General features: G+C 51.6%; 1 protein-coding gene across 1 annotated transcript in view; it reads right to left on the reverse strand.

Annotated features, from left to right (window-relative positions):
* Positions 1-13,719, reverse strand: part of ALX3 (ALX homeobox 3) — a 49,726-nt gene extending 36,007 nt beyond the window's left edge. Inside the window, exon 1 of the mRNA XM_008566814.1 lies at positions 13,621-13,719. Within this exon, the coding sequence (XP_008565036.1) occupies positions 13,621-13,719 (99 nt within the window). The remainder of the gene's footprint in view (positions 1-13,620) is intronic.
* Positions 13,720-14,035: the final 316 nt, after the last annotated feature.

The raw sequence follows: 14,035 nt of genomic DNA on the forward strand, positions 1-14,035 counted from the left end.
GTGGTGAGGGGGGGGGGGGGGGGGGGGGGGGGGGGCGGGGAGACTGGGTGTCCTCTCTCCTCTATATGCCCTCAGAGTCACAGGGCTACTTTCCAAGGACTAGTCTTTGAAGGTGGAGATTGGTCACATTCATGTGTGATCTGCCCCCCCCGCATTTTCCTTTTGCTCTCTGTACCCAGAGCTGTGCTAAATACTAGACACAGTCTCTGTTTTTGGAGGACCCACAGTGTAGAGGGGAAAGCAGACTGGAAAACAGATACAATAGGTTGAGGTAAAGCCTGTAATGAGAAAATTCTGGCTTTGGGGCCAAGCATTCGCCCTGCAATAATGTGCCAAGAGCTTTGTCAATAGCATACATAACAGTGTGAACAAAACAAAATATTTTATTTAGTCTAATTGCCTGTTAACAGGCTTGGATGCAGTAGATGCATATAAATACATATATTCTAAATTTAAATTTTGCAGCACTAATGTATTCACTGTTTTCCTGGATAATGTGTGTGTCCTCCATGCGTGGCACAGAGCAGGTGCTATTTCAAGGTTTGCTGCATTGGGATTGACTTACGTATGGGGGTGAGATGACTCATAGTTGGAGGAGACACTCTTGAGTGACAAGCCTGAAGGAGTTGGGAGATGGAGGCAGAAGTTTGGAACAATGGGCAAGTGGCCATTTGCTTGGTTTGGGCCTAAGTCCTGGCTAATGTCCAGGTTAGCTCTTTCCTTGTGCTCGGCAGACCCTTTGTTGTTGTTGTTGTTAGAACTTCTCCTCCATGGGCTGGCTGAATAAGTGCATCTCCTGCCTGGGGCATAGCTGTGTGCTTGGTGCTTGAGACTGGCCCCATCTGTTTTCTGGGAACTCAGAGTCGCCCTTCCTCGGGCTGTGGAATACTGCTGCTGGGATTCATCTCAGCAGTCCTGCTCCCATCTCCTCCTTGCAGAAGAGGAAACTGAGGCTGAACATGCAGTAATTTGCTCAGGCCTGCCCAGCCATTTGAGGTTCTAGACCCCAGATCTCCCAATCCAAGTTCCTGCTGACCCCAACTAGGATAAGTCCTGTAATATGTATTTATTAAGTACTTGTAGTATGCAGACTGTGCCTCAGGCAAGGTAAGAATGTCTCCAAATAAAATAATATAGTTGTTCCCAAACTTGTGGATTTTATGGGTCAATTAAAAATTTTAAATTAAAGGGTGGACATAAATTTGACAATTTTTATTTTGCCAAGAATAGACTTTCTAGAAGTCCTTCTTTCATCATGTTCTATAACAAGAAAGAACATTTTAAATCAGAAAAGGGATGCTATCATTTCAAATGTTTAAACTAAAATGTAGCCATATAAAGAATTCACTACTTATTTTTCTCCTTCACCTCAGATTGGTAAAAGCATCATCATGAACCAAAAACCCTTCTATGGGCCTGAATTGGAAGACCCAGATCTGTTCCAAGGAGCCCATGCCCTGGTCTAAGATGGGATGGAGACTGGCCCAGACCCCAGCCATCCCTGCACAGTCCCCTCTAGGAAAGGGCAGCCCAGCGTGTTGGAGTTAGGTTGGAGCATGGGCAGAGCCAGTCCAGGCCCTTCTCTTGGTGCCTGGTGTTGGGAACTGGAGGGTTCTGGGAAGGACTTCTGGAAGCTCTGCCCTCAAGTCATCTGACATCACTGTTTCCATGTGGATGCTTTGACCTGTGCACTAGCCCGAGGCTGTTTGACCCCGGGGGCTGGGGCAGTGGCCAGATCTCCTGAGTCTTGGGCACTTGTACCAGCTTCTCTCATTGGCTGTATGACCTTGGCCCAGTCTCTGAATCTCTCTGGACCCCTTTCTTTTGAGTAAGGATAGTAGCAGTGTACAGTTATATGGGCACAGGGGTTTCTCTTTTAAGAAGTTGCTAAACGTCTCAGGATCACAGAGCACCTAGTTCATGTCACATCCACTCCGTCTTACAGATGAGGACACCAAAGCCTGAAGAGGGGAGGTGGCCCCTGAGGTCATGTTGTGAGCTGCCAGCGTTGGTGCGGGGGCCCAGGCTCCTGGCTGCCTCTTCAGAGCTCTTCGTCCACATCCCACAGCCTCCAGGTCTTCATTCAACCCAAGATCTGCCCAGGAAGGTCATTTTTCTCCAGACTTTTGCCCCCAGGTCTTTGTTCCCTCAGCCTGGCCCTGATGCCTCCCATTTTCCACTGGGCTCTGCATGATGAACTTGATGTGACACCTGTCCCCTCAGGCACTGGCACATCTAGGCACAAAGTTCAAGTCCAGACACCATTGCTCAGGCTCTGTGGCAGCCCCTGGTGGGGGGTCCTCTGCCACTGGGTGGTGGAGACTGCCATTGACTCTCCCCCAACTCCTTCCCATCATCCCTCATCCCAAAGGCCAGGAGGAAGCCTCACCTCTGGAAAGACTTCTCCCTGTTGGCACTTCCAGGGGGCTCCCTTGGCTTCCCAGTGTCACCTCTGCTCACTTCAGGACACACCATGACCTCCCCTCCCTCCTGATTCCTGACAGGGATTGTGGGAGCCCTGGCCCCTCCGACTCTCAGGGAAACCTGTGTCTTCCCTCCCTCCCTCCCATCCTTTTCATCCTCCTCTCCCTCTCAGCCTTATCTGTCCCAGGATCTGACCTGCAGATGCACTCGCTGCTCTGCGTGCTTCTGACCCCACAATGGCATCACCGCCCAGCCTGCCTGCCCTGGGGCCAGCTCCGGCCTGCTCTCCTTCCCTTTAAAAGGCCCCGTGTCTTGAAGCTGATTAAAACAAACACAGCTCATATTTTTGTTCTTAATCCAATTCTGCACTGGGCTGGGGTCGAGGAGGGAGGATAGGATGACAAGAAGCACATTCCTCACTATGCCAGGGGGGCGGCCAGAACCAGGTACCCGCGAGAAGTCCCCAGTGGCCAGGGGTGGGAGGGATGTTCCGAATGGGTGCTGGTGGACACTGGTGACTGGCCTTCCCTGGGCAGGACGCAGCTGCTGCTCCCAGGAAGGGTGAGGGGAGCAGTGGGGTCACAAGTTCTGCAGGACCTTCCCAGAAGGGGAGGCGACAGGCCCTTCTGGGAGCTGCCAGCTGGGGGTGGAGGCTCCCAACAGAGGCCTTTATTCTCCCCTGTTTTGAAGCAAGACAGGATCCTCTTGTCTCAGTCGACCCCTCCTGTGACTCCTCCTTAACACTTGGCCTTGGAGTTCCTCCGGACACACAGACCCAGCCACATGCTGTGGATGCCTTCTAGTCCCGTAGGCAAGGCTCACAAGCCTCTGGGAACCAGAAGCTGTGTCTCCACCACCCTGCCCTTCCCCACAAAGGGCCCACCATGAAGAGCATGGAGGAGAGGGAAAGGCCGCGATGGCGCATGCAGTCTGGAGGCTGAGAGACTCGGTTTGAATCTTGTTCCGTCGTTTACTAGTTGTGTGATTGTGGGCAAGTTATTTCATCTCTTTGCAGCTCAGTTTCATCATCTGTAAAATGGGGGCAGTGGTAGCATCTGCCACATAGGATGGTTGTGAAGGGCTGTGTACTTAGAACACAAACACCAAGAACTGTATCAGGAACTCCATTGCATGCTGTATTAACTGTGCTATTTAAAAATGGATTAACAAACATGGAAGTGCCTAACAGCGTGCATGGCATGTGTTGATTGGACCTTAAAAGTATGTGATTTCATTGCTAAAGGAGACTTTGAGACAGCCTTGTCCAGGAGAGGGGGGAAGAAGATGGTGAGATCAAATAAAATGAAAGGAAAAAAGGAGAAAAAGAAAAGGTAAAAGTATAGAATGGTCCAGAGAAGGAGACTAGGAATGACATTAAAGAGTTTGGAAAGGGAAGAATGAGGAGGGAGATAAAAAACTGCCCCCCAAAAAAAGGAAAGAAAGAGATAAGAAATAAATGAGGAAACAGCTAGATAGGAGAGTCGAGAAGGGAGAAGGGTAGTGGGAGAAGAGGCCCTGACAAAGGGGACAGCTGGCCAGGGGCCTCAGTGTCTGCCTTCAGAGTCTGCAGGGCTAGGATTCTTGCCCTGTCCACCAGAACAGCTGGTCCCCTACCCCGAACTTGGAGTCAAGATCCCCTTGGGAGGTCTTCGGAACAGTTAGGACCAGAGGACCAGGTAGGGAAAAACTCTCCTGGGCTGTAGGTTCATAGAACTGTATGTTCACAGTCTTGTAGGGATAAAGAATGTATTTAAGATCCATTATTTGAATCTTAGTATTGACAGCTCGCCTACCCAGCCACCTCCAGAAAGGTCTGAATTACCTCCTAGAACAGGACACTTACCACTTCTTCAGAGGTGTTTCCTGGGCCCCTTCCAAGACTCATGTACAGCTAATGTGGTTACAAATCAATCAATTGATAAATGACAATTTTGTGAGCACCTATTTTGTGCCTCACCAGAAGGACAGAGGGCGAATCAGAGGGACCCTAGCAGATTGCCTGGTTCATAGGGGGTGGGTTTGTGGTCAGCCCGTCCATGCCTGGTCATCATTGCCTCCTGGGTTCCAAGGCTCTCTCATCCTCCTTCCACATCCACGGTTACTTGGCTTGGGCTTTGACAATGCACTATACCATAGCTAGAAACCAAGATGCATGAGTAGGTCAGGGGAAGGGGGCTGGAAATGGCCTATAAAAATCTTGGGCTCCCTGTAAACGCAGAGCGGGCCTTTGAAAGCCCAAAGCACTTTTATGTGCTAGTTAAAGGGCCTTCCTGTTGTGTCGCCAGGATTTACAGGGAGGTGGGTAGGGGGATGGGGAGGTGAGGCCAAGTGCAGCCTCTATCTACTGACACTCCCTGGGCTTTTCAGAGCTGCCACCCTCTGGGTTCCAGTGGAGAAGGGAGGAAGGGAAGGGCTTAGCCACTTCTTGACTGTCACATTCTATTTACTAAGTGGGACTGTGAGGCTCCTCCTTGATGCTTGGAGATCCCGAATCTGCCCCTGGGACACTGTCAATGACCAAGGCAGTGAGGACATATTCTAGTCCAGCAACATCTATAGCCAGGGAGAGGGAGGCCCCAAGATAGAGACAGGGCTCTCAGGAGGCAGAGGCCAGGCTACTGTGTGGATTTTAAGCATGTAGGACAAGGGTGATCCAAATGGCTTCATTAGGAGAAATTGTCCCAGAGCTTGTCTTTTCCATGCCCTGTGTCTGAAGCCAGCACCAAGGGATCACGGGGAGTGATTAGGTGCCTGCCCCACCTTGACCCCCTGAGTTAGGGGTGCCCACCCATCACCCTGCCTCCCTGTGACACCCTGTAGGAATGTGATGTCCATGAGTTTAAACTTTACAAATAAAAGCCCCACAAATTCCATGCGTTATTCCGGCCCACTCTTCCTCGTGGAATGATGAGCTTCCCAGTTTACTTTGCTCTCTGGGAGAGGTAGACTCAGCCAGTCACAGCTCAGAAGGACCCTCCCTGACCTATGTGGAAGGAAGAAGTTGCCCCTCCCTGCTTGTCCACAGCACCCCGTGCTCACTCCCCTGCAGGGTCTGTCAAGGTGTCATTGAAAGACCCCACGGTTCTCCCTCTGGACTGCGAGCTCCTGCCCGAGGCACAGAACTGAAGGAAAGAGCCAGCACTCACTGCCACCCTAGAGCTGGGAATTAAGCCAGGTGATTTGCGTCCATGATCCGCTTTCAACCTTCCACTGCCCTGTGCTGAAGATTCTAGTATTTTCCCCATTTTATAGTTCAGGATCGAGAGAACTTGCATTTGCCAACCTCTTCTCCTGTGTCAGGCCTTTTTGGGAAAAAGTACATGCATGTCTCCTTTAATCCTCCTGGTCTCCCAGCTGGGTAACATCAACCCCAGTTTATAAATGAGGGGATCGAGGCCCACGAAAGTTCAGGAACTGGGGAAAGTTCCAGCTGGGTAACGCCCAGCCCAGAGTTCTTTCCCTGTCCTGTCTCCTCTGAGCCGTAGGTCTTCTGCTCTCCTCATGCCAGGACGTCAGGACATGGAGGGAATCCTGCTCCTTGGCTGGTGCCACAGGCACCTCGGCCCTTGCCTCTCAAGCCCGCCTTGTCTCTGTCCATCTCACAGCCCCATCTCCTTGGCTGCCCACTCCAGCTGTCCTCTCCGGACTTGCTTCATCCTCAGTCCAACCCTTCTGGGGGCAGCAGCCGGAGCCACACTCAGCCTCCTAGGCCTGGGGCTCTGTACTCAAGCAGGAGAATTTCCATGTTGACCTCACCATGACCCCCGTCCCCAGCCTGCTGGCCCAAGGTGCCCATAGTGGCCTCAGGTCTCTGGCATTCTTCCCTGATGCTACAATTCCCCTCTGCTCCTCTGTGACCCTATTGGGTTTCCCCGGGTCCAGCCAACCAAACACTGCCATATGGGGGAGAGTTACATTTCCTGTATATGTGTCAAAATATCTGAGCGGATGTGAAATAGATCAGACATGTATAAAAATAAACTTTTACAGGGTGACTGACTACTCCCCTCCAGGGGAACCAACGATTCACTCTTCATCTGGGGCCCAGAAACTTGGCTGGGGCCTTGGGGACCACTCCCCGCACTTGGCTCCCCATGGCCATCCATCCCCAAAGTCTAGTGCCTCATTTCCTTGGGCTTGGTGCCAGCTCCTCTCCTGAAAGGCATTCTCCCCAGGCATGAAAACCCTCCTGCAATAGGCCTGGAGTTAGAAAATCATCTCTCTGGGCCCCTATTTCTTGGGGTTTTTTGGCAGCTGGCAGGTATGGGGATCCACACCTGTGACCTTGGTGTCATAGGCTGCACTCTAACCAACTGAGCTAACCATGGGTCCGCGTTTCTTGGTGGAGGTGCTAAGGCTTGTTCTTTCATTTCCCCTTTCCCTCTGACAATCTGTGACTCTACAACTCAGGGGTCCCCCATCTAGGCCATAGCGGGACCACACAATTACCTCTTCTGTTGATCAGAACAAGATGATTTTATCTCAGTTGGCCTTTCCCATTGCATTAGTGTGAGCCCTGGTGGACAAGAAGGCAGGGATCATTCTATTCGGAACCCCCTGCCTGAGTCTACTGTGAAGGCTTGTCAAGGTCATCTTGTCTATCCCCCTGCTTCCAGCTAAATATTATCTGACTTGGTTCAGTTAAATTGGGCTTGTTCTCTTTACTGCTAATGGTTTGCAGGAAGCAGCATCCTCAGCCTCATATTAGAAATTTCTCCCTAAATATTAATTCTAAACCATTCTGCATTCAGACCTGACCTCCCACCCGCCAATGCCTTTGAAGGGAGGTAGGAGAGGGGTCAGGTATAAGTGGGAGCTTGAGAGGGTGCACCGTGATTTTGAACAGCTCAGGAGATTCCCGAATCAACCCTTCTGTGATCCTGAAGCAGTTTGGGGAGAAGTCTGTATTTGACAACCCACATGATTTCCAACAGATCCCATACTTGCACTACTGCTTCCTATCTGGCAAAGAACCCAGCCTGGCCATGACCTCTGCCTTTGCCCAGCCAAAGAGGGCCAGGGCTGAAGACCAAACGCCCAACACACGAGCTTAGTCAGGACTCAGAGGCCAGGGGCTCGTTTCCATTTTCCTACAGCCATCTGGGAAACCAAATGGGCTACCAGCTGGCAGGGAGGGAGCCCAGGGCCACCTCACATATTTTCACACTCTGCTTCCTGGCTCCAGGGGTGCACCACTCCCAACAGAGATTGGCATCTGCTGGGCAGCTGCTGTCCTGTCAGGAAGGTGGTGTCCAGACCTTGGGCTACAGGACTGGCCCTCAGCTTCAAATTAGCCAGGCCCTCCCTTCTCCTGCCACCTGCCCACTACCTCCCAGGCCTCTTTTGAGCACTGTGTGTCCAGGCCACTTGCAAATACCAGAGATGGCCTCAAGCCATCAGTTACTGAATTTGAGGTTCAGGGTTTCGCTGGGTGGAAAGACAGGTGTTTTCAGGGTATCAAAGGATTTGGAGACAGGATTTGGAGAGGCCAAGGGAGGGGCAAGGGCTGGCAGCTGGCTCCCTTGACTTTCTCTTGTTAACACTTGCCACCTCAAGTCTGGTCCCAGATGCTTTATACTCACCACGTTTCCACAAGCCCTGTCCCTTCCTTGACATTTAACCCTTAATCAGGTCCCTTTTAGTGAAAGTAATGGGGTGATTTGTCTATGAGTCCTAGGAGCATTTATTATAGGATGGTCTAAATATGCAAAAGGTATCAGTCCAGTGTAGTATTCTTGCAGCTGAGGAGGCACTTCTGGGCAGAAGCTCATATTGCTGACCCCTGGGAGGGCCTTCAGCTAGGATTTCAGGCTACTGGTCTGGCAGATAGCTGCTTGGATTTCTATACCAGGAGCAACTCAGTTGAAGGAATTCTGATGGTCTACTGTGGATGCTGAGGCAGCCCCTAATCAGGCCTCAGTTTTTCCATTGGTCAATACAGTTCATGCTGCTCCCAGGAACATCCAATCAGCTGTTGATTGGGTTAGAATTTTCTCCCTTTTGCTTTTGGCTCCAGCCTCTTCTAATGACTGGTTGCATGTGGCTAGTGCTACCAGCTGGAAAGCAGGAAGTCAAATACTAAAATAGTAAGCAATCCTCCCAACCCAACATCCCCCTGCCAATTGGACCTCCTCGAGGTTAACCAAGCCCAAATCCAAGTGTATACTAGCTCCCTTGCTCAGCTGTAATTCAGCCTCTCTTCTCCTGAGGGAGGTCTGTCCCACAGGTAGCTCAGTCCCCCCAAGCCAGCCTCACTCTGTCTGTTCCCAGTTTTCTTAGCTCTTTTCTCTCTAGTCCTCCATTTTGGTCCCAGAATCCTTTGTCACAAAGGTCACGCAGTTGTTACTTGCTATCTTCCCTAGCAGGGGTTGCCCTTCCTATTCTGACAGACGGAGTCTTGTGGGCAAGGATCTCATCCAAGGACTGGCCTTAGCACCCTTAGACCAAGAGTCAGGCTGAAAGGATGGTTGTTGAAGGACCAGCCTTTGCATCTTTCTAGAAGCAACAAGGGGTCTCTTTGGTCATATGTAATCAGTGTGGCATCATCTTTAGAGTGTCCACAGGCTTTTCCATCCAGACCCAGCTGTGGACTTGCAAGACCAGCAAGAACAGAAGGTATTCAGGGCAGGCTCTGTGGGTACCTCCTCTGTCCTTTTAATACTTCATGTTTGATCTTTGCTGCATGGTAGAGGGTTTCTGCCACTCTGGTTGATGACACAGATCTTCAAGGGAACAGTCAGCTCTGGAGTCGGGGGGAGCATTCATCAAAGCCATGCCTAGGAGGTACTCACCAATGCCAGGCCCTCAGCTGGGTCTCTGTAGCTGCCACCCCTCTGCCTGACCCAGCAGGCCCTTTGCTTTTCCATGTAACCTGGCCTAGATAGGAATCAATCTTTTTTCTTATTGTTGCAACCAAGACAAGATTAAAGATTTTTCAGGAAGCACTTTAAAAGGACATGCAAAGGCAATGGATAAGCCTCGCCCTGGGAAAACCACCTTCATGATCATGGTATCTCCCCTGCCAGGTAAAATCAACTACAATGTATACTGAGAAGTTAAAATAAAAAAATAAAAATTAAAGAAAAGGACATACAAGGGGAAATAGTACTCGAGAATTAAGGGAACACATGCTGAGTTAGCACCAATCCTGATGGAACCAGAATTTGCCCCATAATGCTTCACCTGGCCCTGTCTGGCACATCAGGTCCTGGCCTCAGCCACCAGGGCCCTCAGCTCTCCCCATTCCCTGGCCCCCAAATGAGGAAGGCAGTTTCCTATTTGGCCCCCAAAATCCCTCCTCAGGCCTCTGACACTGTTGGTACAGGTGCTGCCCACAGCCTCCTAGAGGACTTCCTTAATCTGGCCTGGAAGAAGAATTTTCATAGTTAGCCTCTCCATCCTGTCCTGAAGGACACTGATGAGCTTGTTGTAAAGGCTGGTTCTGCCTAGAACTTCTCACACCTGTCCCCTTTTCTAGGCCTTAAGAAAATTGCTCTCTCCTGTCTCACCTGCCCTTCTGGTGCCTTACCTGCCAAGTCCAGTTCTAGTCTTAGCACTACCTCTTGTTCATGGTAAATCTGCAGAGCAGAGATAGCTCCCCAAAGTCTAGTGCAAATGCCTGGCTCATATTTAGTGCACAAGGATATTTGTGGAATTCAAACGTGGATGCATGGATGAATAACCAACCCTGGGACTTGTGAATCCAAGCCTTCCCTTTGTCCCCAGTGCTCACGATGGCCCCTTCTCTGAAGAGATGTCTTGCTAAATCCCAGTCCCTGAGGATTTATAATATCACTACTCTAATGTTCAGAGTGTGTCTAGCATGTTTAAATGTGTGGTGCAGTACCACGGCTACAGGCTGAAGCAGATGACTTTTGTCAGCTGAAATCACACAGAGTGCAGACAGGCTAAGGAGATGCCCCTGTGTCCATCATGGTTACAGTACTCCTAACAGAGATAACATGCCACCAGCCATGCCATGGGCAGTGTCTCCTCCAGGGCCCACCAGAGAAGGCATCTAGGAAAGAAGGACCTCACTGTTGGCAGTGTAGCACTGGGTGGGGTCCTGGTGTTCCTATAGCCCCAGTGGAGCTCAGAGACAGTGTGGGAAAGAAAGCCCTCTACTGATCCCAGGTTAGGTTGGCAGGGTGTGTGTGTGTGTGTGTGTGTGTGTGTGTGTGTGTGTGTGTAAGAGAGAGCGAGCAATATCTATGGGCTCCCCTTTGGGACACCTGTGCTTAGTCAGGCACTGCACGGATTGCAGTATAATGTGTTTAACTCAGAAGTTTTGGCGCCAGTAAGGAACACTTCTTTTTTTTTTTTTTTCGTTAAATTTTTATTTTGTCAATATACACTGTATATGATTATTATGGCCCATCACCGACACCTCCCTCCCTCCTCCCTCTCTCCCCTCCCCCCCAAGAATGTCCTTTCCGTTTGCTTGTTGTAACAACTTCATAAAAGTATAGTTGTTATATCATACACTGTATATGATTATTATGGCCCATCACCGACACCTCCCTCCCTCCTCCCTCTCTCCCCTCCCCCCCAAGAATGTCCTTTCCGTTTGCTTGTTGTAACAACTTCATAAAAGTATAGTTGTTATATCTTCTTCCCCTTCTGAGAAGGCGACTGGACCTCTCTGCTTTCTCGCTGCCTCATCTCGCACTTGCTTATTGCACTCCAGTACGCTAGGTACCCCCCTCTTCCCATGGACTTGTGCATGCTGGGCCCTCAGCCAGGATGTCCTTGACTTCTTCACTGGAGCAACTCCTGTTCCTCCTTCAGATCCCCCTGAGGTCCCTCCCTGGTGAAGCCCTCTGACCTGATCTTTCCCCCCTATTTGGAGTCAGGAGTTCTTCCCCTCCATAATAAAGTTTATGCATGGTTTGTGTGTTCCCCACACAGGGATGTGTCTTACTATCCTCTATTCCTACCTTGACACCTGGCACAGCACCCAGCTCAGGGTGGGCACTGTCATCTGTGCCTGGAGCATGACCCTTGAGGGGTGGGCAGGGGAATGACTGGCATCTGTGGGAGGAGGGGGTTCATCTATGAATGAGACTCTGGACCCCTGGTCCAGTCTTGTGTGCCCAGGCCCCAGGCCCGAGAGTTGGGATCAGCCACCAGAGCTGGCTGGGGAGGTCACCACTGACATCTAGTGGTCACAACAGGCTGCAGCCCCATGAGGTTTTCCAGAGGGTGTGCAACCTGCATAGACTACGGGGCCACCAGGCTTTTGAGCAGCCCCCCAGCCAGCATCTGAGTTCTCTAGGGCTCCAGGATGGCAACTCAGGGCAGGACTTAGGCTGGCCGGGGCAAGGACCGAGGCCTGGCAGATGCTAGGCTACCCACTGTCAGTAAGGGCAAGGCTGGGACTGTGGGCTCCTGTGGGCCCTGAGATCTGCTGCCCTCCTCCTGCTCCAGCTCTCTTAGCCCCACAGGCTGCAGGCTTGGCTTACTAGCCTCAGCCTCAGCTCCCTAAGACCTGGGAAGGGGGAGGTTTTAGGGTCCCCACTGAAGCAGGCACAGATCCATCTTTATGTAGCCAGTGCCAGCCTGTGGATGAGGGGCAGGGAAGGGGCCTCATTCACTTACTGAGCACCTACTGTGTGCCAGGCACTGTGGAGGGTGGGCTGGAGTCAGGGGCTTCCTAAAGAGCTGCCTGGTCTGTCCTGGCACAGAGCAGCACAGTGGTGGGCCTACGGGCAGCTCTTGCCATGGGCTATCTGGGGACTTGCTGGTCTCCTCCCACCATTGTTGATGGTCGCTCCTCCAGAGCCTGCAGAGTGGTGGCATGTAGTGGGTGCTCAAGACATGCTGTTGAAAGGTGGGGCTGTGTCAGGTAGGGAGCAGGGTTTGCCAGGAGCCCCAGCTTCCGGCTCTCAACCCCTCTGTGGATAAACAGCTTCCCAGATTCCGCTTTCTCTAACAAAGTTTTATAAAGTTCCAGACTGTAAGGAGAGGGGAGGAGGGGCAGTGTTCTTAGCAGGGAGGACTGCAGAGGTTTGATTGCACTTGGTTTGCATTAACCACCCCTTCCCACTCCTGCTTCTTCCCTCTTTTCTTTCCTTTTCTTCCTTCTCCCCTGGTGCTGCTCCCTGACTGCACCTTTTCTCCCAGCCCTATTGGCTGGTCTCCCCCTGCAGCTCTCCCCTTTCTGAGCACTTCCTGTGCTCAGCTTTCTCCTTCTCCACTCCCCCTTTCTCTCCCACTGTCTCTGTCTTGCTTTTGCCCTCCTTCTCTCTCAGTGTCCCCAGGTCTCTGCTCTGCCCACCCAGGCGCCTCCCCTGGAAGGCCATCCTGACATCATTTAAAGTGCAATAACTGGTAACTTGCTGGGGAGCAGGGAGTGAGGTGGGCAGAAGGCATAACTTTTCTTCTTGAGCTTTTCATGCAGCCCCAGGGAATGGCCATAAAATCCCCACAGCCCAGAGCCCCCTTCAGCTGTCAGCAGGTGACTGTCCCCCTTTCTTCCCCTTGGCTGGCCAGATCCACAGAGGATGCTTTGCCTGCCTGCCTGTGCCAGCAGTGATGGTGACCCATGCCGGCCTGTGGGGAGTCACACTCTGGGCACGTTTTTAGTCACACTCTGGGCACACTCACTTTACACCCTCCCAACCCCACCCGTCTGCCCCGCCAGACATGTGTTCTCTTCCCAGTGGCACTAATTGCATCTGCAGTTGTCTTTGAGAGGCGTCCGAGCCCACTACTGTCCAGCACTCTGGGCATGCATTCGCTTTTTCCCCCCAAGTCACAGATCCCACTCATTCCCCATAATCTCCCCCACTAATTATGGCAATCATTGTCTGATTGCATGCTTTGACTACGTAATTACATTTTCTCATGCTAATAGTTTAATTAAGACAAGCAATTACATGGGAGAATTTATGAAATTTCCAAGCTCTAAATGTGATCTGAGGACCCAAAAAGGTGCCCCCACTGTCCCTTTGGGGAGGGCCATGGGGTCTTCAGGGCACAGACTCAGGGATTGGGCAGTGACCATCTCTCAGCTTCTCCAAACACCACGAATTCTGAAGTTTCTGTCCTTGTAGCCCAGTAGGACACTGGGACCCTTTTAGACCACGTAGCCTGATTTGGAAAGCATGACCCTCAAAGCCCCTGTCACAGGGGCACGTGCCTATGTGTGGCTGGCCACTGGCCTTGGAGAGATAGAGCCTGAGCTGTGGCCCAGACTTCTAGAAGCCCAGACTTCTCCGGTGTCTTGAGCAGCACCCAGGACAGGTCTGGGGAGGAGAGGCTGGAGGCAGGCAGCTGATACTCGTCTTCCTCCATGTTCAGAACTCTGGATCCTGTCCCTTTCCTCAGAAGCCCCGTAGCCTGGGAGAAAGATTACAGGCTGCTCTATTCCCCATTCCACCTTCAGTCTCCTGCAGAAGACGATGCAAACCTCAGCCCTCCAGGAAGCCTTCCTGGATTAACTCTGCTCTGGGCATCTCCCACTGTATGGCCCCAATCCTGTCCCTCTGATGGTTTGTGCACCACAGAGTCCTCCCCTCCAGAGACTGGGTGCTCCTAAATGGCAGAGCAGAAGCCTCAGGACTCCCCCCACTCCCTCTGCACAGATGTCATGTCATCACAGAGTCTGTGG

The sequence above is a fragment of the Galeopterus variegatus genome, unplaced genomic scaffold (genome assembly GCF_000696425.1).
Source record: "Galeopterus variegatus unplaced genomic scaffold, G_variegatus-3.0.2 Scaffold16, whole genome shotgun sequence".
Taxonomy (NCBI): Eukaryota; Metazoa; Chordata; class Mammalia; order Dermoptera; family Cynocephalidae; genus Galeopterus; species Galeopterus variegatus.